Source organism: Accipiter gentilis, chromosome 6 (genome assembly GCF_929443795.1).
Source record: "Accipiter gentilis chromosome 6, bAccGen1.1, whole genome shotgun sequence".
In the NCBI taxonomy this organism is placed as follows: Eukaryota; Metazoa; Chordata; class Aves; order Accipitriformes; family Accipitridae; genus Astur; species Astur gentilis.
In genome coordinates this window covers 26,134,849-26,159,383 of record NC_064885.1, presented here as the reverse complement: position 1 = coordinate 26,159,383, position 24,535 = coordinate 26,134,849, and the positions used below count along the sequence as shown (strand labels likewise).

Below are 24,535 nucleotides of genomic sequence, written 5' to 3'. Positions count from 1 at the left end.
CGCCAACAGAGCGCAACACCAGCAACTTCTTCAGGCGTCCTGCCCTCGGCGCCGCCCGCTACATCGCTTCAGCGAAACCGCAATAACCCCGAGCAGCTGCCTCCTGCCTCCCCTCATGTTCCGGCTTGGCACCCGCTGCCAGACGGCGCTTTGCAGGTGTGAAGAGTCCCGGGGACGGCGCTGCCGAGGGTGACCGCCGCTCGCCCGGGCAACCCCTGCCTGAGGTGCCGCTTTCGGCCCCGCCCCGGGCGGGGAGCCGCGCTGACCGCCGCCCCGGGGAGCGCAAGCCCCCGGCCCGCCGCCACCGCGGGGCCCGGCCGTGAGGGAGGGACGAGGGAGGCGGCCGGGGCGGGTAGGGGAGGAGTGAGGCAGAGGGCAGGGCCGGGAGGCGCCGCGCCGCAGCGCGCCGGGGCCGCGCTATTGCTGCTCCGACACCGCCGGAGCGGACGGTCCCACCGCCGCCGCCGCCGCCGCCTCCGCGCCCGCCATGGCCGGCCGCCCCCGGCCCGCCGCCGAGCCCGGCCGACCCCCGCCCGCCGCGCCCAGGTAGGGCCCGCGCCCCCGCCCCTCCCCGCGCGCCGCCGCCGCCCGCGCGCGTGGGGCTGCGCCGCGTCGCGCGAGGGGCTGCCGCCGCCCGCGGTGAGTAACGGCTCCGGGAGCCAACCCCTCCCCGCCCCGCCCGGTGAGGAGCGGCGCTGGGCGCCCGCGGGTCCCCGCCGCCTGCCCGGTGAGTAACGGCTGCGGGCGCCCGCCGGGTGTCCTCCCGGTGAGGAGCCGCGCTGGGCGCCCGCCGCCCCGGTGCCGAGGACCCCCCCCCCCTCCGCCTGGGCTCACTCACGGCGCGGCAGTCGGGAGCCCGCAGGGAAGGGGGTCGCCCCCCGCCCGAGGGCGGTCACGGAGGAGCGGGGACACGGCGGCCGGGCTTCGCTTCTGCGGTACCCGCGGGGAAGGCGGGTGGCGGCCGGCCGTGCGGAGCCGCGGCCGGCCGGGGCCTGGGAGCGGAGGGAGCGGCCGACACGGGCACGGCAAATTCCTCCGCGGCTGCGGAGGGGCTGGGGATGCGCCGCTACCTGCCGGGTGGTGGTCAGCCGCCCTGGCTCTGCTCTTACACGAAAAGCAGGAATTAAAGGGCTTTTCTTAAAATCGACCCCCCTCCCCCCATGGATTTTTGTCATCTAATTTTGCTGTAACAGCTGGGTTTCATACCATAGCGTCTTGAGAGTCGTCCAGTTAGTTAGTGCTTAATAAGATACCTTTAGGATATCGTGCTTAAATCCTCCGACGCATGTACGCTACCTAGTAAATCAGATTCTTTCACAATGAAGGAAGAACCTAAAAATCACTTTTATTATCCTAGCTCCACCGAACATGTGTTTATAGCTTTTATGAACAACAGATTAGGGCAAAAACTTCCTTCAAGACAGAAACTGATGCACAGGTAGGAGTAGCCTACTGGAGATGCGGTTAAGCATAATTTTCAACAATCACAAGTAAATTGCATTTTGATGATAGCAGGCGGAGAAAAGTATTATAGAAATTGTACCATTTAAGTATGATACGGACTATGGGAGATAAAAGGCATGTGTTGCAAATTATTACAATTTGTTTTGTTGTAGTTGCTTCCAGTGCAGCATCCCGATGAGGGGTAAAAATGATAGAAATAAAGTTCGGAGAAAACACAGCCTTGAAGGGAAGGCAGTGAAACGATATATAACTACCTGAATACTCGAGATACACTGGTTGGGGAAGGGAGGGACAACCACACTCAAGTTGGTGATAATTACTTGCAGGAGAAATTGCTTTTATTTACTTGAAGGAAACAAAAGGCTTTAAAGCAACCCCTCAAAGAGAGTTGACTAAATAGCATTTCATATCAGTAGACTTTTACTGACAAAAGGTTGATGTTTTCACACTTTGATCCGAATTGCCTGATCTAGAAATAGCCCTTCCCGATTTTTCCCTTGGCATTTCAGGGTGAAAGGAGCAAGATTTAGCTTTTTATTTTGTTAATCATGGCTAGTAATTTTGTATACAACTTTTACAACTAAATACCAAGGTGATTATACAAACTTTAGTATTTTATGGGAAGCCACAACCTGAAAGTGGGAGGGACTCAGAGTTTAAAGCCAGAGAGACTTTTAGGTTATCTGATGTGACATCCTATATTTCACGGTCTACAAGAAAAATTGGGTAGAATGCAATATTGACCCCAGTAGCCTGCGTCAGGATAAAATAGGTATTCCAAAGAGACATCCTTAAATATGCTAGGAATTAGACAAGCTGCTGCTTTCCTTGCTTATGATCTTGCTTTCATTGTTACACATTTACCTCCTCATAGGCATACAACCACCTTCCAGCTCCACACAATTGTTGCTAGGCTTTTCATCACTGCATAAAACTGAGGAAACCAGTCCTACTCCACTCCAGAGCTCTGCCATATGGTCATCTATTCAACCTGGCTAGGCCTGTTGCCCAGAAAACATTCTCTATTTCTGTAACAAAGCCAAGGCTTACCTTGCTCCTGTGTGCAACATACCTCTTTCTTCCTCCTGAAGTGTGATAGATTTTCTTCCTGTAGCTTAAACAAGTCAGAATTCCACACACCAAGAACTACAGCTCTCTTTTTCATCTCTTATCTCCTGCAGCTGGTATGTTGACAGGGGCATGTTAGTTGTTAATCAAGGTAACCCTTTCTTTGCTGAACAACCATGTAAACGTCATCCTTTCTGTCTGTGAATAAGGGTCAGAGGACTCCAGGAAAGAAGGTAACCAGAACAGTGAGTAATTTATTCAGGGCATTCCTGTCTTCACCAGGAAACCTTAGGAAAAAAGCACACCTAGGAAGCCATGGGACAGAAAACTTGTCCTCATACACCTTTAGCTCATCATGCCCACCATACAACATTTGGGCAACTTTAATTGGGGGCTAGTTAAAACAGCTGTCGAGAAATATGAACAATGAATGTTGGCATTTACCAGTTAGCTTTACAGGCCTTACCAAAGAAAGGTTTCACTGTCGAACTGTTATAAATCAGATAGTATTTTGCTTCTTCCCTACAGAATCATTTCAGGCATTGGCCTGTTTCTGTGGCTATTCATGCCTGATCTTACTCACCTACACCTAACTTCCTAAACCAAGGCCGCGGCTCTGCCCACCTTGCTGACTTCCTATCACACACTACAATCACTGCCTGAGTTCAGGATAAACTCAGGGTGCATGTTAATTCCTGTTCAATACCTTCCCTTGCTTTGTCTTCTGTATCTGAAGGCAGAAACATAAGCCATGGGTCTGGATGCCTGCAGCCACTGTGGAGCGGAGCAGAGCAGGGTAGTGGCCTTTGGGCATCCACCGATAAATTAACAATTCTGGCAGTAGCTTCTTGCAGTGAACGCTTACCCCGGGGATCAGTTGAGCAGCTGCAGAGAACTGCATGGAACTGGTAGCTGTCACTTTTTCTTCAAGCAGCTAAAAGGCATTTTTATTGCAGATCACAGTTGGGAAGCTGGAACTGTGATTATAACGATTTATTGTTTTGTAATGGTGGAAAAACAAAACTGCATTAAGACCTTAAACGTACCAGCTTGCCTCTTCAGGTGAGAGGCAAGAAGAAAATTACTTGAATTTTTTACAAATGAGCCAGGAACTTCTGTGCTTCTGTCCCCTGTGTAAGCCAGTGACTATTTGGGATGCTGTTGCACAGCTGCCTAGGGAGATACAACCACCCCTTTTGGACTATTTGGGATGCTGTTGCACAGCTGCCTAGGGAGATACAACCACCCCTTTTGGTAAAACTGCAGTTTCTCTGCTCAAGTTTATAAAACTAGACCTATACACATACGCAATTTTTGGCCAACCTTGTATATCTGTCTTAGCTGACAAATAAGAGTCTTCAGACACGTCTTTGAACTGGCACATGCTTTCAACACGCCTTTTGTGCGAATAGTAGAAAGAAAAGGAGGGGTAATAAGTGTTCTTCAATTCAGAATTAGAAGCAGCACTGGGGCTTAGAAGCAACATTAGACTTAACAGTAATTCAAAAGAATTAAAATGGATATCCACCCAACAGAGATGAGAAGTAGCAGATTTTATATTTTAAACAGTGAAAAGACAAGCCCAAAGAATATCTGGCTATTTCTGAAAAACTTACTCTCCATGTAGTACAAAAAGTTTTGTATCACCAACACGAAATTAAATATCTTTGCTACATCTTAATAATACCTGGCATAGTAGGAAACTTAGGCACATAGAGCACAGAGAATGGCTAAGAAAAACCTTTCTGATTTGTAGGGTCTTGTTGGAAACCAAACATTTTTTACATTTTATGAATATGCTAGGGCTGACCACAGATGCAAAGAGGTAGGTTAAGATATTCAAAGCTAAGAAGAGATCCAAAAAGCTGCAGCTGTATCAGACCTTTATTACAACTAGTAGGCATGTGGCACGCACTCATTGCCATTGGTAACTTATACAGTAACACTAATGTCACAGATTTCAGCTGACAGCTGCTCCTATGGCCCAGCAAAGCAGCCCAGCTCTTGTGTAACAGAGAAAATAGATTTTGTGGCTTTGTACTAAGATGCTTTTAGGAATGAGTGAAATAAAACTTTGATCCTTTAAGGAGACAAAATTGCAGGCAAAGACTCAAATTAGGAAGTTCAACAGTCATGGGACTAAGCTAGAGATAACAGTTTCTTTGAAGAAATCATTAAAAAATAATAATAATAAAAACTAAAAAAAAACCCAAACAAACAAACAAACAAACCAGAACAGCAGCACATAAGCCAACAGGAATTAGTACTAAGAATTTATTTTGAACAATTGTCAGTGATGAGTGGAATGAAATAAGCAAAGCCAACTACTCGGGGGGTGATGGGGTGGTATTTGGTGAGACTGACCACATAGCTCACAGATTTGTTCTCCGTATTTTTCTACCTCTGTGAGTAAAAGAGAAACAAATGTATTACAAGTCTTATTTAAATAGAAGAGGGCAAATGAAGAAATCCCCTGAACAAGAGTGTAATGTCAGAACTTTCATTATCAAGACAACTGCATGCATTAGAACAGTAGCTGGTGTCACATATGAGGATGAAATTTGTTTTTCTGCACTCGTGCAGAACCAGTACTGTAGCCCAACCAGAGAAATCTGTTTAATACTTGCTGGGTATGCTTTTCATTTGCAAATTAGCAGATGAATTTACCAGATGCTTTGAGTGGAGTGGCCAGAAAATTTGTCTAATGTGATGTGATCATATTGGATATTCACTACCTTCTTACAATGTCAGTTTGATTGTCAGTGGTGGGAATTCTTGAAATTACGTGCTGCATCCTGTTTTCATGGAGAATTACTTTAAACAGTTCATTATCCTGGCTAACCTATGTTGTCAAACACAGGCAACAATTCGCAGAGATGTGTTCCTTCAGTGAGGTAAGGGGAGAAAAAATTCAGCTAAAACCATAAGGAACTTAAATTGTCGAAGGTCATAAGCCTGTGGATGAGGAATCTGATCCCTTGAGGAATAGGACTGCGGGTGGCAGGAGGAGGAGGACTTGCAGAAGTAGTGAAGAAATTAACTATATAATTTCCATGCTTTGTTTCACTAACCCAGTATGCACTATAGTGACAAAAACCTATTGCTTATTTCGAGACTTGCATCTCCACTTCTTCCTTTATTTTACCAATCTCATCTGTTTTGAATTCTTTAATCCAGGTTACGCTAGCCTCCCATATGAACTTCACACTTCTTTTCCTGAAAACATCCATTAATCTGCTCCTTCAGTTCCTGCTCTGCTCCCGTACATCACTTCTCCCCTTTCTGACTGCAGTGCCTCTAATAGTGTCGGTCACTCTGTTCACAGTTCTGCCTATGTGTACCAACTCTTCTTCTTCATCACTCAGTCCTCTCTTTCTTCAAATGTCCTTCCCCTAGCACTGACTTGAGAAACCCTAACAAGTATCAGTGGTGGTTTGTTATGTCCAGAATTCGTTGCTATGCTGTTCGTTTTGTATATGATTTAGGCTATGACCTCCTTCCAGTAATCATTGTAAGCACAATTATTAGGTTAGCACGGTTTTGCCATCTCCTTCCTCAGCCCTATGTTAATTACTTTACTATTTCTTGTAACATGTAGTTTGTTAGGCTACACCCTGAGTAGGAGAGAGGGAGGCATGTTTAGGCTGGTGGGAGCCTTTATCTGGACTGTGCATAATGAACCCTAGCGCTAAAACCTGCTTCAGGTCGCTCCCTCACGCAGCTGTCATTCCCTAATGACCTGGGTCTACAAACATTGTAAATTAGAGCACCCTCTAAAGAACAGTATTTTAAGCCATGATTGGCACCTGAACAGCCAGAGGTCAGAACAGTAAGTCCCATATTCATACAGGAGCGTCTTGTGTGCTAGAGCTGCTGAGGAGCAGGAACACGCAGATGGGAGAGAGAGACTGAGAGAGCTCACTCCAGTGAGGATACCAACCAGCCTGGGATCACAGCGATGCTGGCAGTGGTCACTCCAGGGGTCCCTTCAAGAACACTGCTCTGTATTACATTCATTCAAGCTCGTCTGGAATGCCGCAGCTGTCTCTCAGGGACAGTATTTAATTATTTAACAATGGGGAAAGAGTTTCAGTATGAATGACCAGGAACGCAAGTGCTAATAGCCAAGTAGTTTTGAGCATTCACCGAGAAGTGGAAAAGGCAGTTTTAGTTTTCTATCAGAAGAAGAAAAATGAGTTAAACTTCTACATCAAAACAATAGCTTCAATTACCAACCCACTGGACAAAATGCAGCAGCAGCTCCCCCTCTCCTTGCATGTTGTGCAGGGTCCTGGTGGTGCTGGCTGTGATCTCTGGGGAAGAGCAGGAAGGGAAAGCCTGCGTGGCACCAGTAGAGACAACGCACTTTGAAACACTTTACACGTACCAGGAGCTCAGTGTCAGAAACTTGTGGGGATTGTTTCCTAAATTTTTAACCACCTCTTTGCTTATCAATGGATTAGATAGTGCTTCAGACTGCATGTACAGTACACCTTCCCTTTCTCCTGCTTCACTGAAAACAGAGGGAAAACTTATACTGGATATTTCTGTTTTTCTGTTAATAACAAGTACAAATTTAGTAGGTGCAGATTAATACTACAATTGCTAGGATTTGTTTGGTGCCTAGTGTGAATTTTAAACCTCCTTTTTTAGTCTTGTCAACCTTGGATTATTTTCATTAATCTCTTTAGTTTCCCTCATTAATTTTCTTCACTTCAAGACTTGCTTGATTATTATTAAATATCTGGCTGCTGCCAATGCCTGTGACACATAATAGGTAGTCAGTGGGGTTTTTTACCAAAGCTATGTTTTTTCTTGGTTGTGGCATCACAATTTGTTATATATCTAATTATTCTTGACCACGACTTAAGAAAGTTTCCTTTCTAAATCTTGATTAAATGTAATTTATAGCTGAAAGAAAAAGGACTTTTTTAAAAATTCTAACACAGAACCTGATGTGGCAGTGCACATTTCCCAGCTATTCATAACTGGTCAACAAGCCCTGTATAACCCTAAGTGGTCACTTTTAAGACTAGGATCTATCTTCTACAGTCTATTCTGAGCTGGCTCCATGCACTTGCAGTAACCAGCTTCTGAGTATTACAGGAGTTTTTTGTTTTCTGGAAAAATTTTGATTTATTATATGAACTGCTGAAAAACTGGAATTCATTGAACTAAGACATATTTGTGTTACAGTTAAAATTTTTTAAACAGAAAGATGCACTGAGTTTAGGAGGCCTAGACTTGGAGAATAGTTTAACTTCCATGACTGGCTTTCCCAAACACACACCAGACACCCATGTGGTGGGACATTGTATAGAATTAGTTACCTAGTGGCAGCTATGTAACCGGTTAGATTTGTAGATTATTTTTTTCTTGCATGGAGGTAAATGTTCTTGCTGAAGTGGCCTCACAGGGTGTATGGACTAGATAAGTCCAGAAAGCTTGAGTGTAACCGTTCAGCCCACAGACAGAACTGTTGTAAAAGTACAAGTGTTCAGCAGGACAGGGGGGCTGCCGTGCTTGTCTGTGCAGTAATCCTAAATTACTTGGGTACAGTAGTTTCACTTCAGCAAAGGCTCAGTTTACTTAGAACGTCCCATAAGACTGGACTTGTATTTTCTTTCAGCAATGAAAAACTTAGGTGGTCCTCATGTAGTCCTTGTGAGACTGCATAGTTATCAGAATTTCATATACCAGGCATAGTGCTTCTGCACCAGCGGTGGAGCTGATCATTACATGCAGTGGATCTTCAGAATAATAAACGGAGAAAGAAAAGATGTCTCTTAGTTTTCAGAAATGTGTTTAAATTAGGTCCAAATCCTTTTCCCCTGAGATTAATTTATAACTATCTATGCTATTTCAATTTGAAAAGGGAAGAGATCAAATCAGCAGGGTAACAGTTCAACAATGTGCTTATAGATTGTTCCTCTAATATGTTGTCAAGGCAGTATCTTCCTTCTCAGTGAAAAAATGTGTATTACCATTGTAGACACCGAATAAAAATGAACAGCTGATTTATTTTTAAACGGAAAAGATTTGCATGCTGTGATATTGAAATGAAAAACCCATCATCCTCACACAAATTCTGGAATAAGACCCTCCCCTCAGAAAAAAATAATTGTTTCTTGAATATGTGAAAATACAGAAGTGATAGCACGGCTATTAAGGAGCTTAGTTAAATGGTCACATTGTACCTGCCAATAAAGTCAATGCTAAGCATAATATATGCCATAATTTAGTGAAATCCCGTTATTCACATGCTTAAAAGTAAGTAGCATATATGAACTGTATCAGTGGTTTCCATGATGTAATTTAAATGTTAATGTAGTTACCAAATACAAAGTTTTGATACTTTAAAAAGTACAGCCATATTTCTAAGATTACAGAAATCAATACCGTACGTTATGGAACAGTGCATCAGAGTGTAAGAGAGAGGTGTCTTTGGGTACTACCATTAGCAGCAGATTTTTATTTAATATGAGGAAAATTAATTCATAGGTAAGCACATATTTGCTGCATGCAACAGGTGATTTTCTGATTAAGAAGGCACGGCTTTTAAGGTATCAGGTATTAGAAAAATAATTGAGTAACTACTCAAAAACCAGAGATGGACAATAAACAAATGATACAAATAGGAATAATAATCCAAATCCAGTAATTAAAAACATAAAAAAGAGGCCATAGGACCAGGTTTCCTTTGGCATGGATTACTTTTGGATACACAGAACTAGACCTCTCTTTCAAACTTTCTCCACCAGGTGAAGTTGCTACAGTGATTCCCCACTAATAAAACTAGTAATTTTGCAAACCTGGATTTAAGTGCATACATCTTTTTTGTTCCTTTGAATCAAAAGAACTTAAACCTTGCAGTGCTGATCAGGGTAAAACTTAAACACACCCAAGACATGAAACAAGAGGCAATCTCTACAATGAAGTTAATAGGAAGACCATGGCTGCTGCTAGGCTCTGCTGAAGCAGGGCAATATCCCTGCCCCAGAGACAATGAACACCTTCGGCATCATTTGTTCTGTGAGTTATGGTCATTTGGCAGTTTTGGATGCATTACAAAATACAAAAATTTCATGCTGGCATATTATTTTTTCAAAAGAAGCCTGGACAAGCTAATGGTTGTGATACAGATGGTTAATTTAGACACCTTTTTTGTTCATCATGTATGATCCAACTACATGGTCAGCTTCACTTAAGTTATTGTAGGATCATTCCTAGACTGTGGTGCAAGTGAACTTGTCTGTATCTGAACTAACAACTAATAGAAACGCTTCTATCTGCAAGGACCAAGCATGAAAAAGAGCAAGCGGCATCAATTTAACCTTTCTTAGATTCTCTGCAACCAAATCTCCTCTTGATTTCTGAGCGGATAACTGAAAATCCATGTCTACACATAGTCTGGTCTATATTTTCGCATTACATATAAATGCAAGAATACTAATTTAGCAAGTACTCACATAATCACACTGTGGGTAATGATAAGGTTATATGAGAGTTTAGCAAGCTCAGTCAGTGGTGCAGATAGTCCTGCTGGACCTTGTGCATCCCAGCGAGAACAAATTAAGCATTTCAAGCCCAGTTATCACAATAGTTTCATAGTTACTCTGCAGTTCATTGCAAAGCAGTGGCTGAAGATCATCTGTGGTTTATCTACATCATGCCACCAAAGAAAAAATTTAGATTAAATTAATAACGCATTGATATGATTCACCTTTTGACTCCCAGAGATAATGTCCTATGTTCCTTATAGATCGTTAGTAAGGCAGTAGATTTTAGGGCGTAGAAAGAAGAAGGATTCATCTTGCTAAAAAAACCAAACCTCAATCACAATTTCTTGGACTGAAATGTCATGCTTTCCTTATGCTGGTATAAGCTAGGAAAAAATTGAGAATGTTGCCTTTATAGCTACCACTCAATGCTGTTAAACACATTACAGTCCATGGAAAAAAGTTTCACAAATTCAAGCAAGCTAAACCAAAGACAATGCTTGTAGTTTCTTGACAGAATTATACAAAAGAATGTTTTATCATATTAGAAGCCATGATAATTAGAGGCAGCTTCATTTTTTCACATCTCTGACAATGTTATTATGCTTTTTAAAGAAAACAAGTGGGTTTTGAGGCCTTGCTTTCTGTAAGTTATCACAGATTGCTATTTATTATTAAATTAGCATCAAAGTTGATAAGATCTGTGTTCCTTTGGGATATCAGTAGCAAATCAGAATTGTTCAGGAATATTTCAGGCATGTAAATTATGTTAAAATGTGTTGTGAATAAGCAATGACAGAATGTATTCTTTAGCATTAAAATAACTTCAGAATGTACCCTGACATTTTAACTAGGTAGTTTATGAATGTAACTGCAGGTGGTCATAGAAACAATACTGGATTAAGGAGAACAGGAAATTTCTGTGAATATTTTAGGTGAAGACACTTATTTTTAGACTATTGTTTTACTTTTCTGGTATCATTAGTTAACATAAAACCGTATTGGTTTCTGAACACTATTATAATCCTAAAGAACATTTCGAAAGATTTAGCAGGTATCTAAACCAATTTGGCTTTCTTTCAAATAAAAAGGGTTGGAAACCAGAATAAGAGTTGAAGAAATAATACATAGGCAGGTACTTTTGAAAGTACTTTAGGTGCTGTTAAAGTAAAATATTTACCATAATCAAACTGAGTTTAGTAGGGACCAACATCACAACTCCATAGAGTAGTTTTGACCAATTTTTTGATATATAAATATGTTGGTGAAGCTTCCTGTCCAAGGAAATGAATGACAGTGGACTATGATTTGCCTTCATTTTTACAGCTGTAGAAATGATTTTACAATTGGTTAACTTTATTTCTGAGAACTGAGGAAGAAGGGTAGACTCTCCATGGAAGAATATCAAAGCTTCCATCTTTGCTCACAGCAGCAAAGTCTTGGTTCTCTCAGGGGCAGGCGGAAGGGAGTAATTCAAGCAGGTGGCTTCAAAATACCTGCTTAGATCTTCTGTTCTGCCAAACAGAAGATCAAAATGTCTTTTGTTGCTTGCCAAAATATCTGCAAGCCACCATTATGTTGGGGATGAGGGTAATCTGACCATTCAATTTAACACACTGCCTCCTTTATGAATTAGAACAACCACACAGGCTAGCATGGTTATTTGGTGCTAGGAGAGATCATTCTGCAGTAGCACTGTTGCTGTGTTATAAAAAGCTTGTCATAACACCAGTTCAGCTACTTGTATGCCACACGGATTCCTGATAATAGGTTCACCTCACTCTATTCTTTCTCCCTCTACTCTGTTTGACAGGTATCTCAGAAATGCCCCCCAAAAAGAAAAAAAAAAAAAAAAAAAAAAGAAAAGAAAAAGGAGGTTCTTACGCTTTACTGATTAGTTCTGTGGCTTACTGGTGGCTGAAGAGTCTTCAGGCTTTTGGAATAAATATTTTATTATAATTTCCTTTAGTATTCAGAAACATTAACTTCTGTGATATGGAAAACTGCTTCTTCAACTACACTATGCTGAAGTCAATTCTACGATCTCATAATTTGTAATAAAGAACACTACAGCATGATATTATGGCCTCTTGGCTGGTCATACACATACTTTTTTTTCCAAGACCCCAAGCTGTTCCATAATTCAGATTCTGTGTTTAAAAAGTTGGTTTTCCAGTTTCACCAGTTCCTTTTCATTAACAGCTTTGCCCTTTACCTTTTTTTAAGTAGCTGAAAGCGATTCTGTGACGCTAGGAAATTCCCAAGCTTCTCCCTTAAATATCTGGGGACAAGTCAGCCCCTTCTTAATCTCAGATTTCCAAAGCCAGATTTATTATTTGATTTATTATTTCTGAGGAGACCTGGTACAAAGAATTCCAGAAATTCTGTCGAACATTAGAAATATGCCATTCAAAATATGAAAGCAATGTTCACCTTCCTATCACGCACATAGTCCTGAGTGCCTACCACATTTCAATTACACCTTTTCAGTCTATTTGATTTGTAATCAATCTAAAAAGGAAAACACTGGAACAGCTAGCAAGTTTTGATTAGCTACATGCATTTTCTATTCAAATAAAATCATGACATACGCATTTACTTTTAAGTTACAAGCATCTTTGTCACATTTCTCTTCCTTTCAGAAATACTTAGTATCTGTCTTGAATTTAATTAATGAAAAGCTTTTATAGAGTAGATTTGAGATCTTTAAAAAGTAACCTTTAAGAAAAGTTGTCAGACAGTGAAATACTTGATTGCACGTGTTACACTTTGAGGCCTGTTTTGTCAGTATTTGATTCTTGTTGCTCTAATACTGGGAATCAAAAACACACTGCATGGGTCGATGACAAAAGCTGATTGAGAAGCTTGACTGTGAAGTTTGGCTATATAATATAAACAAGATGCCAAAAATTACTTAACAATCTAGTTAAGCCAAGATTAATATCCTCCACATGAAGTCACTGGTTTCTTGCTACGTCATGTTCCACTGGTTCTCCTGAAATGCCCACTTGACAGTGTGCATAGCAAGAGGATGAGGAGCAGTCAGAGAACACAACTTGTTTGTTAGATAAAAGAAACGTTTAAATCAGACTTTTAAAAGTTACCCAGTGGCTTATGGCATGAAAGCCTAATTTACAACATATTTTACTTCATCTTGAAAAATGCTGAGAATTTCCATTTCTAGTTGAAATCTGTGGGAGCTGCTTGCACGTTTGTTATGTATTTAACTTGGACCATATTTCAGCAGATTCCAACTGTGTCACAATGTTTTTTCCATTATCTTTAAAAGAAGTAAGATCAGATAACATCACACACTTGGAATATTATTCTGTACTGCACCAACAACATTAAATCAAGAATAGGCATTGCCATCAAAAGTGCAGTAATAATATAAGTTCCTTAATAAATACAGTCATGAACATTCTTGTTTGAGAGGAAAAACAAGTGTTTCCTCTTAGGTCCTCCTTTCTATGGCAGGAGAACAAGTGCTATTGTACAGTACACCTACATATGCTAAGTGAATAAGGAATTTTTTGTGGAACATCTTTTTTAGAATATTTCTGATTTTTTATTGCTTCTTGCTGACTTAGTAGGCTTAAATAGTAGCAAGTCTATCGCTTTGATGTAGAGAAAATTAAACTGGCTTATTCTGTTGTTTCTGTAATACCTGTGCCTGGATATAGTGAATTCAGTCTGTATATCTCTAAAATCATCTTACTGATCAGCACTACCACTAAGTCATGTACATACAGACTAATTAGTTTGAAGAATCCTTCCTTTAACAAGATTTCTTATCTTTCCTGCAGTCAAATCCTCAACAGTGTCTTAGTTTCCCACCTAGCTAGGACTCCAGAGCTGAGTATAGACTCCTTGCTTTTAGGGCAGAAAAGCAGTCTTGCCTATCTTTCAGTCCATCTCCATAAGGTGCAGTCCTTTAGCCCTCCTCAAGTTTAAGGGTCTATTCCTTAATCTTTCCCAGGTTCAGTCATTCTTCCTCATAGACCTTGTCTGGTCCCTAGTTGTTGATCCAGGGCTTCTTTTCATACCTTCTAAAAATCCTCCAAATCAGGAACTCTTCAAAAATGATTGTTACCAATACTGCATCCTACGTATCATTCTAGGTATTTTCTTTCATTGCTTAATGCACCCTACCAGGAGGAGATCTCATGGTTCCTCATGTGCCTTTTCTGTAGTCTCTTCTGGCCAAGGTCCAAAGCCTCTCCTTTCTAAGCAGGTTTCCTTAGTAAGCAGCCATTCTACCAGCATAACAAAGGTCCACCTGGAATTGTCCTAAAGGCATTTCAAATCCAGGGATAGGTGGGAAAAAGGCAGGATGCCTATCAGCAATATGTAGAAGCCCAGTTTATATTGGGTTGGCTGTCTGTCAGTAAACTACCGAAATATAGTTAACCATCATCTGTCATTTAGCTCCTGATTGCCACCTCTTTGATTTGATTGTCAACTTTTTCATCTGAGTATATCCTGCCGTAACTATTGAATGTGGAGAAGTTTGTCAGACTTGTACATAAAACCTTGTTATTTTTCCTTTAAGAATTCAATCAGTAAATAAAGGAAGGAATACTTCTAAGTAGATCGTGTAAAATTTAGTTAGTTTGGTTTACATTTATTCTTCAGTAAAACTTGTCTGTTCTTTTATAATATTTTTGAAATATGATTTGAAAGAAGGCTGATCATTGCTAATGCTTGCAGAGGCTTCCAGATTTGTTTGGTTTTTTTTGAATTTGGACCAGAATAAAGGGCATTCAGGACTCTGTGAAAACAGAAGGAAAAGGCTTTTTTATTGTGTGGTGTACCATAGTATGGGTTGTCTCTGCTCCTGTTTTTTATTAGCACATAGCTAAAGACATGGCCTTTTTGCAGCTGTATCACTGATAAAAATGAAACATAAATCAAGAGTACCCAATAGACATTATGAAATGAGCAATCTGAATATAAAGCACTTAAATTTCTATTCTTTTTAGTGCACTGATCTGTAAAACTAGCAACCCAGTCCTGTACCTTTTAGACTGTACAGAAACTCAGGTCTGACAATGACAGGAAGTATTCAGTATTTTCAGTTCCCAGTCAACAGCAGCCAAGGGAGACTGAAACAAGTCTATGAATACCTTACAAGATCAGACCCTGATATTGCCAGTGATTATACTCTGCCCATGGGTTCCAAATCCATAGCAAAATCAGAAAGACATTTGTTTGAGGTATTTATAGAGCGTCTGTTTGACTAACCATCTGTGCTCTGATTGAAGTATACACATGGTCCAGACTGAATAAAACCCAATTCTATGGATTAAAATAGTAACTTTGACACTGTTACATCTAAAGATTTTACTGCTAGTGACTTTGTTGACCTGTTTACATGTAAAGGTAAATTTTAAAACTGTAAAATCTGACACGTAGCATGAGGAAAGAGTGTGACTAGTTTGTCCACTTCAAAAAGGCTTTGAAATTAAGGGATGCTGTTTGAGTGCTGCATGCCTTTCGAAACTGCTGCTTTCTTAGGGTCTGGATTAAGCTAGCTGCCTTCCTCAGTTTCTGAGTAGCTTTTGGGGTTATTCTTGAGTGTAAAGGTAAGAAAATGCTAAAGTATTTGCCATGCTTTCACTTGTCTCATATTTCTATTTCAAAATGAGATTAATTCCTTTTTTTGTTTTTTATGGTGTTCAGTACAGTATTAGCAAAACATTAGAAATGTAGTTTACTATAGCTTGGAGTTAATTGTACTGAGAAACCTCACTGTGTTCGTTCAGTTTGCTTCCTTCATCAAGATTATCTTTTTCATGGATCAGTATGTTTTGTATGTTCAAAATGCTGAGATTAGGAATCATAATGAAAAGATGAAAAGCACTAATCTGTAATAGGATTGGTTCAAAATAGATATATAATGGTCACTTATTATTTATTGAAATTGCTCCTTAGGAACGATTATCGAACAGCAAGTTTTTGGAAGCTGGTTATGCTTGTTCAAAATGGTAGGAAATTGAAGTTTCTGATATAGTTTCACAAGATTAGTTTTCTTTAGTGATAACCTGGGGAATTCTTTAAATTACCTTTTCTTAGTTGATGCAGCACCATCTGCCACATCTGCAAAGATGATAATTATTTTTAGGAGCAGCTGTGTTTTTTGATTAAGTCTCGAGTCATCAAGGTAAGTATTTTTGAATTATTCAGTGTCAGAAAATAGAAGCAATTGTTTTGCATTATGGTCAATAAGAAAGGATGTATTTTTATTACAGTTAGTGCCATAAACTTCATAGCTATTTACTACAGTCCTCTAATTTCCAAGAAATTCGAGAGCATTTAGTCTTGTAGGAGAAAAAGTATCAGTCATAATTCATGAATCAGTAAGACAGCAGCTGGTGGCAAATAAGTGAATGTGGAGACTCTTCTGTTAAGGAAATATTAAAGTGAAAATGGTATACTTCTTAACACTGGGTCATAGGTCCAGGTTCCCAGTTTCAAATGCTGAATTGTAAATTAGGATCTCTCACACCAAAGGAAAAATCCCCAAATGAGCCATCCTTTAACAGAGATTCCTTATTATGCCTGTGGCCTTCCATGATAGCTCTAAATTCAGATAAGCATTCTCCATCACATAATAAACAAGGGGAGCCAAGCAAAGGTGAGAATCAGGACCTGAAACCTTCAACAGCTTCTTTTACCTTGTAGCAAAAAGGCTCTGATCTGTGCCAGATGCCTGGAAAGACTAGTGCTTTGTGTGAACTCCTAATGTGAAGTAACGAGTATAGTACGTGAATGCAGAGCTATCATTTGATGATGAGATGGCTACATCTCTGCAGCAGTTTCTTTCAGCTTCCTGCTGTTGAGGAACTAATGAGAGCAGGCAGCTTCTCAAAGATAGAATAGTTTTTCCCTGGGGACTTAATGAAAAGTAGGTTTATCTTACTGGCTTTGCTACAGAGCAAAGGTGGCAGAACTGCATGGCCCAAGGAGGGTCTCTTAAGACATCACATACACGTTAAAAATTAAAGCTTAGAAAGGGTGCCCACAGGATAAAGAAAGAGAAGGTGAAACTTTGATCTGAGGTGAGATAGTTGAAAAAGAGATGTTGAAAAGCCAAACCTGTGTTCCATGTTGAAAGACAGACCTGTGAATCTGAAGGTATCTAGACAGAACCTCATACACTGCACCTCCTTGACTTGCGGAAGACTCAGGCTTGTGACCTGGATGCCCAACCTGAAGAAGCTCAGCTAGGTGCTCATTTTTTCCATCAGTTAGTATGTACTACCACATATCTACTTTACTTGATACTTAGAGGTGTTCATGTAGCTGACCATCAATGGTGGCCAAGGTGTGTGAGTATGTGTTTCTCCATATTTCTTTTAGAAATTGTGTACCCATAAACTCACTGAGGAAGATGCTGTGGAGTCTAAGACTGTTTCCAAATGTAGCGCTCATAACTTAGCATTTCTTTGTTAAAATTATTCCGCTTTTCAATGACTGTGAACCCTGACTGCATAAATCTGTTTGCAAACAGTGGGAGCCTGGAGTTCGTATCACTAGCTCAACATTAGAGTTGAGCTGCAATGCAGCATGAGAATAAGGGTTCTGCTCTACAGTTATAGCACAGGAAATATGAACCCTAAGATAAAAAAGAAGCTCTGAAAGTGTTACAGATACTCATAAATGCATTGTCCCTTGTTCTATGAAACACAGTTGCTGATTTTACCTGTGCTCTGAATAATTGACTGGACGTGAAATACAGATCTGAGGACTGTGATAGCTGATGAGAATTTAGGTTTACCAGATTTCAGTAACACCAAAGGCAGTTGCTGCCTGTCTGACCTTAAGTCTGAGATGGAGCCTTTTCTTGTTCAAAACATTTAGTGGCATTCTACATTTACTTCACTCATCACTTACTTTTAACAAGCTTTTCTATATTTACAAATGAGGGTTTGTTTTGGAAAGAACACATATTTTAAAGAATTAAGAAGATTTTGCAAATCTTTGTGCCTTCCATATGACTAGGAAGACAACTTTACTTCTGTATGGAACGTGTAATATGCTACCCCTTACTGGAATATCACCCAGAGGTAGCACAAATTTGTTAATACTCCAGAATATGACTCTTAAACTACATTTTCCAGCTAGGCTTTAATGTACTATTCTATTTGTACTGTTTAATTAAGGTCCAAAAAGGCCTTCAGATAGTGGCCACACTATCATCTTTGTTGCTTTTAGACTCAGCAACACTTTATACACTGGAAGTTCAGTTCCCTGCACACAGAGAGCAAATAGTCATTATCAGCATATCAACTCCCTGTAGGGCAAAGCAGTGGCAAAGCCACTCAGTCTTCCTCTCAGTGAAGAGCAGGAGAAAACAATGGGCCTTGTACTTGAACCTGCAGGTCAGATTTGATTTGTAATTTACTATTAGATTGCAGAAGTGATGCATGTTATAAAACAAGGCAGTGCACAGCTTCTGCTAGGAGTACTGAGTTGTACCTAGTACAGAAGTTGCATTTAAATGTGGACTTAATCAAGGATGGTACTTAATTTAGACAATATTTGACCCTCTGAATATGAGGTTCTTATTTTTAATGAAGATATAAAACCAGAATGACTTCATATGTTTAGTGTCCTTCATTCTCTTAAAAGAACTCGGTATGAGGCCTATAAAAAGCTATTTTCTTTGTCAAATGCCACAGAAATTACTGCCCAGAAATATTGCCCTTTATCTATATAATCTGAGCAATGGAATAGAATTTTGTAAACAGACAAAAGTCGCCCTTCTACATACAAATGATGCTGATATCTTAGAAAGTATTAAGTGGTGTCACACTTTTCAAGTGAAGTCAGTTAACCTGCTGGTCTCACTTGTGCATATTTATTCAATCCTCCTGTGCAATTCATGAAGCTCGCCCCCAATTAGCAATTAATAAATGCTAAGTTAGTTTTATATTTTTCATTCACTCTTCTAATTCCAGCACATACACTTTTTTTAATAATCATGGAACAGCACCACACACATCAGCAAAATTCATATTGACAAAGTTACTTATCAATGGGAGTGGATATATTCATAATTGGTCCTAATTAGTAGTAGGACTACTACTACTAATAGTAGTAGTACTACTAATAGTAGTATCAAGTGAAATATACATATATGAATCTTTGAGAGAAAGGTAGCCTTACTGATGTTTCACTGTGGATTTGCGCAAAATGTGAAAGTAGCCTCCACTTAACATATTGGCTTAAGCTCCAGTGAAAGTGACTTATAAAAATGCATTTTAGTTTTTAATTGAGCATACTCGGAAATTGCACATGGTCTGTTATCTCATTGTAACTGATGAAAGATTATTAGTTAAGCCATGGTAACCTGGTCATTTGTTACGGTCTATCACAATGTGTTCCACATCTTCTCATAGATGATTTGCAATAAAGCACTCTAGAGACCCAATTTGAGAAGCAGAACTTGATCATGTAGGATACTCTTTCCCTAGTACATTTCTGGAGGAATATCCCTTTAGCACTGTATGGTCTTTAACTAAGATTACATCATGTCCAGAGAGAGAAGATTTAGTGAGCTTGCGACAATTTGATTATATGGAGGGAGATCTTACAAGACTGGCCTGAACTATTCCAAAAGAAAAGTGTGAGGGGTGGTACCAGCTGTGCATGCAAATAACTTGGCTGGGGGAACTTGGTTTTATGGTTTTGTATTTCACATCTGCACAGTCCCAAAGTAAACACAGTTCTGTTGTGTACAACTGACTCCCAAGAGTATGTGCATGACTTACCTTTGCTCTAAACCTACAACGTATCAAGCTATTCCATCTAGATTATGGAATTCAACTACTCCTGTTGTGTTTTTTAAATTTTAGTCAGTACCCCTTTACTTCTATCCAGGCAGGTAGAAATTCAGCAAACGTTTCTTTTGTCTACCAAGCTGAAATAATGCAGCAAGTATTTCATTCGCTGCTCCAAGCTGCCTGCTTAGGAAAACAAGCTACTACCACTTTTTATAGTGTCATTCAAGACAGGTGGATATGATTATAGGCACCTATATGCTATCCTCTAGTCTTCAAAAGACATTGGTCTGCTATTTTATATCCAAAGTATGTAGCTCAGGAGAGTTCCCAAAATTTTCCCAAAAAGGGAAAATTAAGGTAATAATAGACCAGTAATATCAGCAAAAGGAGAGTATAGACAGCTTCTTGTAATCTAAGTTACATCTCTTTACTGAACTGTATTTTGGTATCATTTGAGTTATCTATGTAGCTGAGTCGCTGGAAAGGTTTTTGGGGGTTTGTTTCTTTTTTGTTCTTCAGCAACTTTGAATCTCCACTGATGCGTGAAGTCCCAGAGCACCAAGGCAGCAGCACAAACAGTTCGGCAAGCAGTTTGGGAAGCTCTGTCACAGCATGTAAGAAGGTAACTTCTAAGTTTATGTTATATTCAAAGGCAGATATATCCCAGGTTATAGCTTTGCTTTTTAGCTTTTGTCTTTATTGTGGAATAAAGAAATTCAGCTGATACCTAAAAAAGAAAAGGTCTGATACAGAAAAATAAATTCTGCGTGCTGTGATGGTATCTTGCAATTTTGTCTGCCTGGTCTATACCTGTCTGGTCCCAAAGTATATTATACATATATGGGAAATAAAATCCCCCTGAACATTTCTATTTTTCTTCATTATCTGACAATATGAAATAAAAGCAGTCCGTAGTGTGAATACCTTAGGACTGCTCTTCAATAGGTGGCAAGTTTCCGGGACCCAGCCTGAAGGTCCAGAGCTTTGCTTCTCTCAGGTCAATACAATGGAGGGTCCTTCATGAAACAGCTTTTCTGCCTTCCCTAGTATCTGACTGGAAGGTTTTCAGCAACCCAGGATGTAGTATAGATTTGACTGTTGCTGATTTTGTTGCCTCAAAATGGGTTTATATGTAGTTATTTAATTTAGAGGATGCGGGGGTGGCGGGAAAGTGGTGCCGGTGTGTGTATGTATGTATGTCATTAGGAGAAGTCATATATCACAGATTATTTTACGTATGTAGGTGATTTCAGTACAACTGAGAATACACCAGTGAAGACCACGGATGCTTCCTTTTATTCCTCCTCCCCAGGGCCAGGTTATGGCAGTACAGTCCAAGGGAAGGGGGTACTTTGCAATAACCCTCAGAGCTCTACTGTCTCCTACAGGCATAATTCTAGAGCTGACAAGAAAACATTTGTTCTAATACAGAAATGTTATAAAACTTCACAGTTCATTCAGTTTTCCCATAATTCTTACTTTTTTTCCTTTTCCTTTCACTAGCAATAATAATGCTTTCCTTTTGTTCTTTTTTTTTTTCAAAATTAAAACAGTATGTATTTATATATGCAAGCAGAGAGAGAGAAAGATAAAACATGTAGAAGATAAAGATTTATTTTCCTTACCCTGAAAACCACACTGTGGGTGTGTGGGGTGAGTACTGTCTGTCTACAGAAATTTTGTTCAATGTAAAATCATTGGCATAAAAAAGAACTCAATAGACTGATGCATATGCTGAGACTGGGCTTCTCTAGCAACATGGCTAAAAGACAGCGTCAATATTTCATTTGATCAAAGGGTTTGTTTATTTGCAAAAGAATACCTGATTTTTTAAAAATGCTACTGAATGCAATTGGAATCTTCATATAAGCAGAAATAGGCAGAAAATCCATTGTGTGGGAGAACATCTTAAATTTTCATTTAATCTCAGAGTTGTATATTTTATGTAAGACTGAAGGACAGTGGCACAGCACTGAGAAGTGCCACCATTGTGTTTACAAATGGTCCCAGCTTGGTCACCTTCAGAAGCACTGCTCTCTTTTAAAGGCCAGCCTTTACCACATGATTTAGAGATACTTCACCTGTCTGATCACTTATATTTGAACTTTTCATTGTAACAGGAGTTGATTTTATGATCGTTGGCACACTGAAAGTGACTCACTTCTGCCAACACTTCTGACAAACAGCAGGATGTTTTGGGCTTCTTGACAGCATTGTTACAAAATGTGTTACCATTCTTTTATTGTGTGAAAAAGGATAAAGTTACCAAAGTAGGCCATTACCTTCTCTTTTAGCCTCTGTTAGTTACACTGATTTTTAAGTTAGATGTGTAATTGGTGGTGGAGTGAAACATTATGGGTTCCTGTTGCAAGGGAACAGTTTAAACAGTTAACTTGCAGTTTTGAGTAATTGTATTTGGCATGAATGGCTCCTGGCAGGAACCATATGAGATGTGGCCTGTTACTACACACACAAATCCGAATAAATGCAGAAGAGGTGCCCCTTGATATCTCATCTTATTCTGTATGTCCCACTTTCATATCTTTTTTGATGAATAGTAATTAACCAAAGCAATTAAGATGATCAGCCTCGAAGACGCAGATGTTTCATTTGTGGAGCAGAGCCTTTTTAATGTTGTCTCAGTTATGGATATTTACTGTATTTTAATGTCTTATGATCTAAATCAGGGAGCAGGAAGCTGTTACACTAAACTCGTATGCAATATTTTCCTCTGGGAAAGAGTGACTTTTCCAATCCACACTCTGCTAGAGGCTGATTTAGTTCATTGATTCAGAACACACTGAGTAATGCTGACGGCTGAGTCTCTAGATGAGAGTGGAAAAATTTATTTTTTTTAGAACCATGAATTACTGCTGATTTTACATTTAGTGCATGATGCAAATTCATCCTGAATTATTTTCTGAGTGTGATGATCCTGCTCTGAACCAGATATACAGCAGTGTGTGCAGCTGTTACATGTAAGTATGGTCAATGAATCAAGTTCTGCTTTCAATTGTACCAATGCAAATCAAAGGCAACCTCGCTGAATTCAGCAAAATTTCTAACAGTGTATGTCAGTGGGATTGGCCCAGAACTTGTTTCAATTAGATAAGAATGAAGTACAAGATTGGAGGGGGACATTTGGGCAAGTGATACTGTTTGCCTTAAAAGTGCAGGCTATATAAAAGAAGGATGCTGACTGACAGCTGAAGTATAGGTTTAGGTTTCTTATCCGTTGGTACAGACCAGCTTAGTATATTTTGAAAATATGCTTAAATGCAAAAATAACAATCAGAATGTACTGGTAGACTTACATCTCTGCAGAATACCAGTTCTCACATTGCATTTGATTAATTAATTAGCCTTGTTAATTTAGGACAGCTCCTTCAAGCTTATACACTTTTGATCATCACAGTCATACGTTATTTTACTATAAGGAATTCAGTATATTCCTTTAAAAGCATGACTATCCCAGCAAGTTTTAATACATATGCAAACTCCCACTTTATATAAACACATGCACCTAGTTAACAGGGAGAATTGCCTTACAATAGCAAGATGCTGTAAGAGGTATTACATTCACTCTTACAGTATGTTTGTCTTTGAATGTGATAATATTGCTGTCTGTTACGAAAGAAATATGCCCAAAAGTTCACATGGCTTCTATATATGCATTTTTGCATAGCAGGTGTGTGTAACTCTACTGTGATCAGCATTGCGGGGTGGCCCAAATTACCCTTCGTCCAAAGAAATATTAACGGGAAGGCTCTGAGCAATAGTATGTCTGTAATGGTCCTAATGCAGAAACTTGCATTTCATAAGGTAGAGTTTAAACTCATTCAAAGTTTACCCCTCATTCCTGCCACTGCTTACTCAAATGTCACCTTCCGTCTCCTGAACACCATTCAGATATGTGTTAAACCAGACCCTATGCAAGGAGGCCTCCCCCATGTATTCCTGCATGCCTCCGTTTCCCACAGCACTGTCTTTTCAGAGTAATTTCCAGAGGCTTATCAGATGATTTTGGGCCAAACTGTATTCCTTGGATTGCTGACCTCCGCCAGCTTCTGCTGCATGGACTCGAGTATACCTGGTTTTGTTTTTCTTACCTGTCTTCTTCAGATCCAAATCGCTGCAAATTATTTTCTCCGGCCTCCAGTAGTAAAAGTGTTACGCCTATTGCACCCTTCTTCACATTTCTGGCTGCATTCTCAAGTGCATGTGCAGAACTACTTATGCACACATGAGACCAAAATCTGGCCCAGGGAAAACATCATCCTACTAATGTTGTTCATCTCCTTGAGGTTACTTAAAAATCCCATGCTGTCCAAAACTTTCCTGTAATAATTTCTACCTTTGACTTCAAAGTCTATTATGAAAAGCTGCATACAAAAAATTATATGTACCATAAAGCCTTGCAAGTTATAAACCATCCTGGAGTGACCCAAGCTTGGCAACTATGACTTGACCGAACTGAAACATTTGTTCAGGAGAGTTATTGCTTCTGTTGGTGCTTCACCAATATTTGCTTCCTGATAAAAACATCCTCTGAAAGAAAGGTAGAGCTATCAAGGGTCATTTAACATCCCACAGGAGGAAAACTAGGTGAAGCTTGGACTACCCAGCTCTTCTCATGGGTTTATCATCTACAATTATACATCTGCTATGACCTAGCTGTTCTGAAATGTTGGGTGTGCACAGCAAGTCCTTACGACA

At 39.9% G+C, this 24,535-nt stretch overlaps 1 protein-coding gene across 5 annotated transcripts in view; it reads left to right on the top strand.

Annotated features, from left to right (window-relative positions):
• Positions 1–679: 679 nt before the first annotated feature.
• The window catches only part of SPHKAP (SPHK1 interactor, AKAP domain containing), a 74,415-nt gene continuing 50,559 nt past the window's right edge, over positions 680–24,535 (top strand). For all 5 annotated transcript variants that reach the window (XR_007506438.1, XM_049803890.1, XM_049803889.1 and 2 more), the window contains exons 1-2: positions 680–727; positions 20,339–20,441. Coding sequence is in view for 4 of the 5 variants with exons in the window: in XM_049803890.1 (XP_049659847.1) it covers positions 20,358–20,441 (84 nt within the window). In the remaining variant the exon portion in view is untranslated. The remainder of the gene's footprint in view (positions 728–20,338; positions 20,442–24,535) is intronic.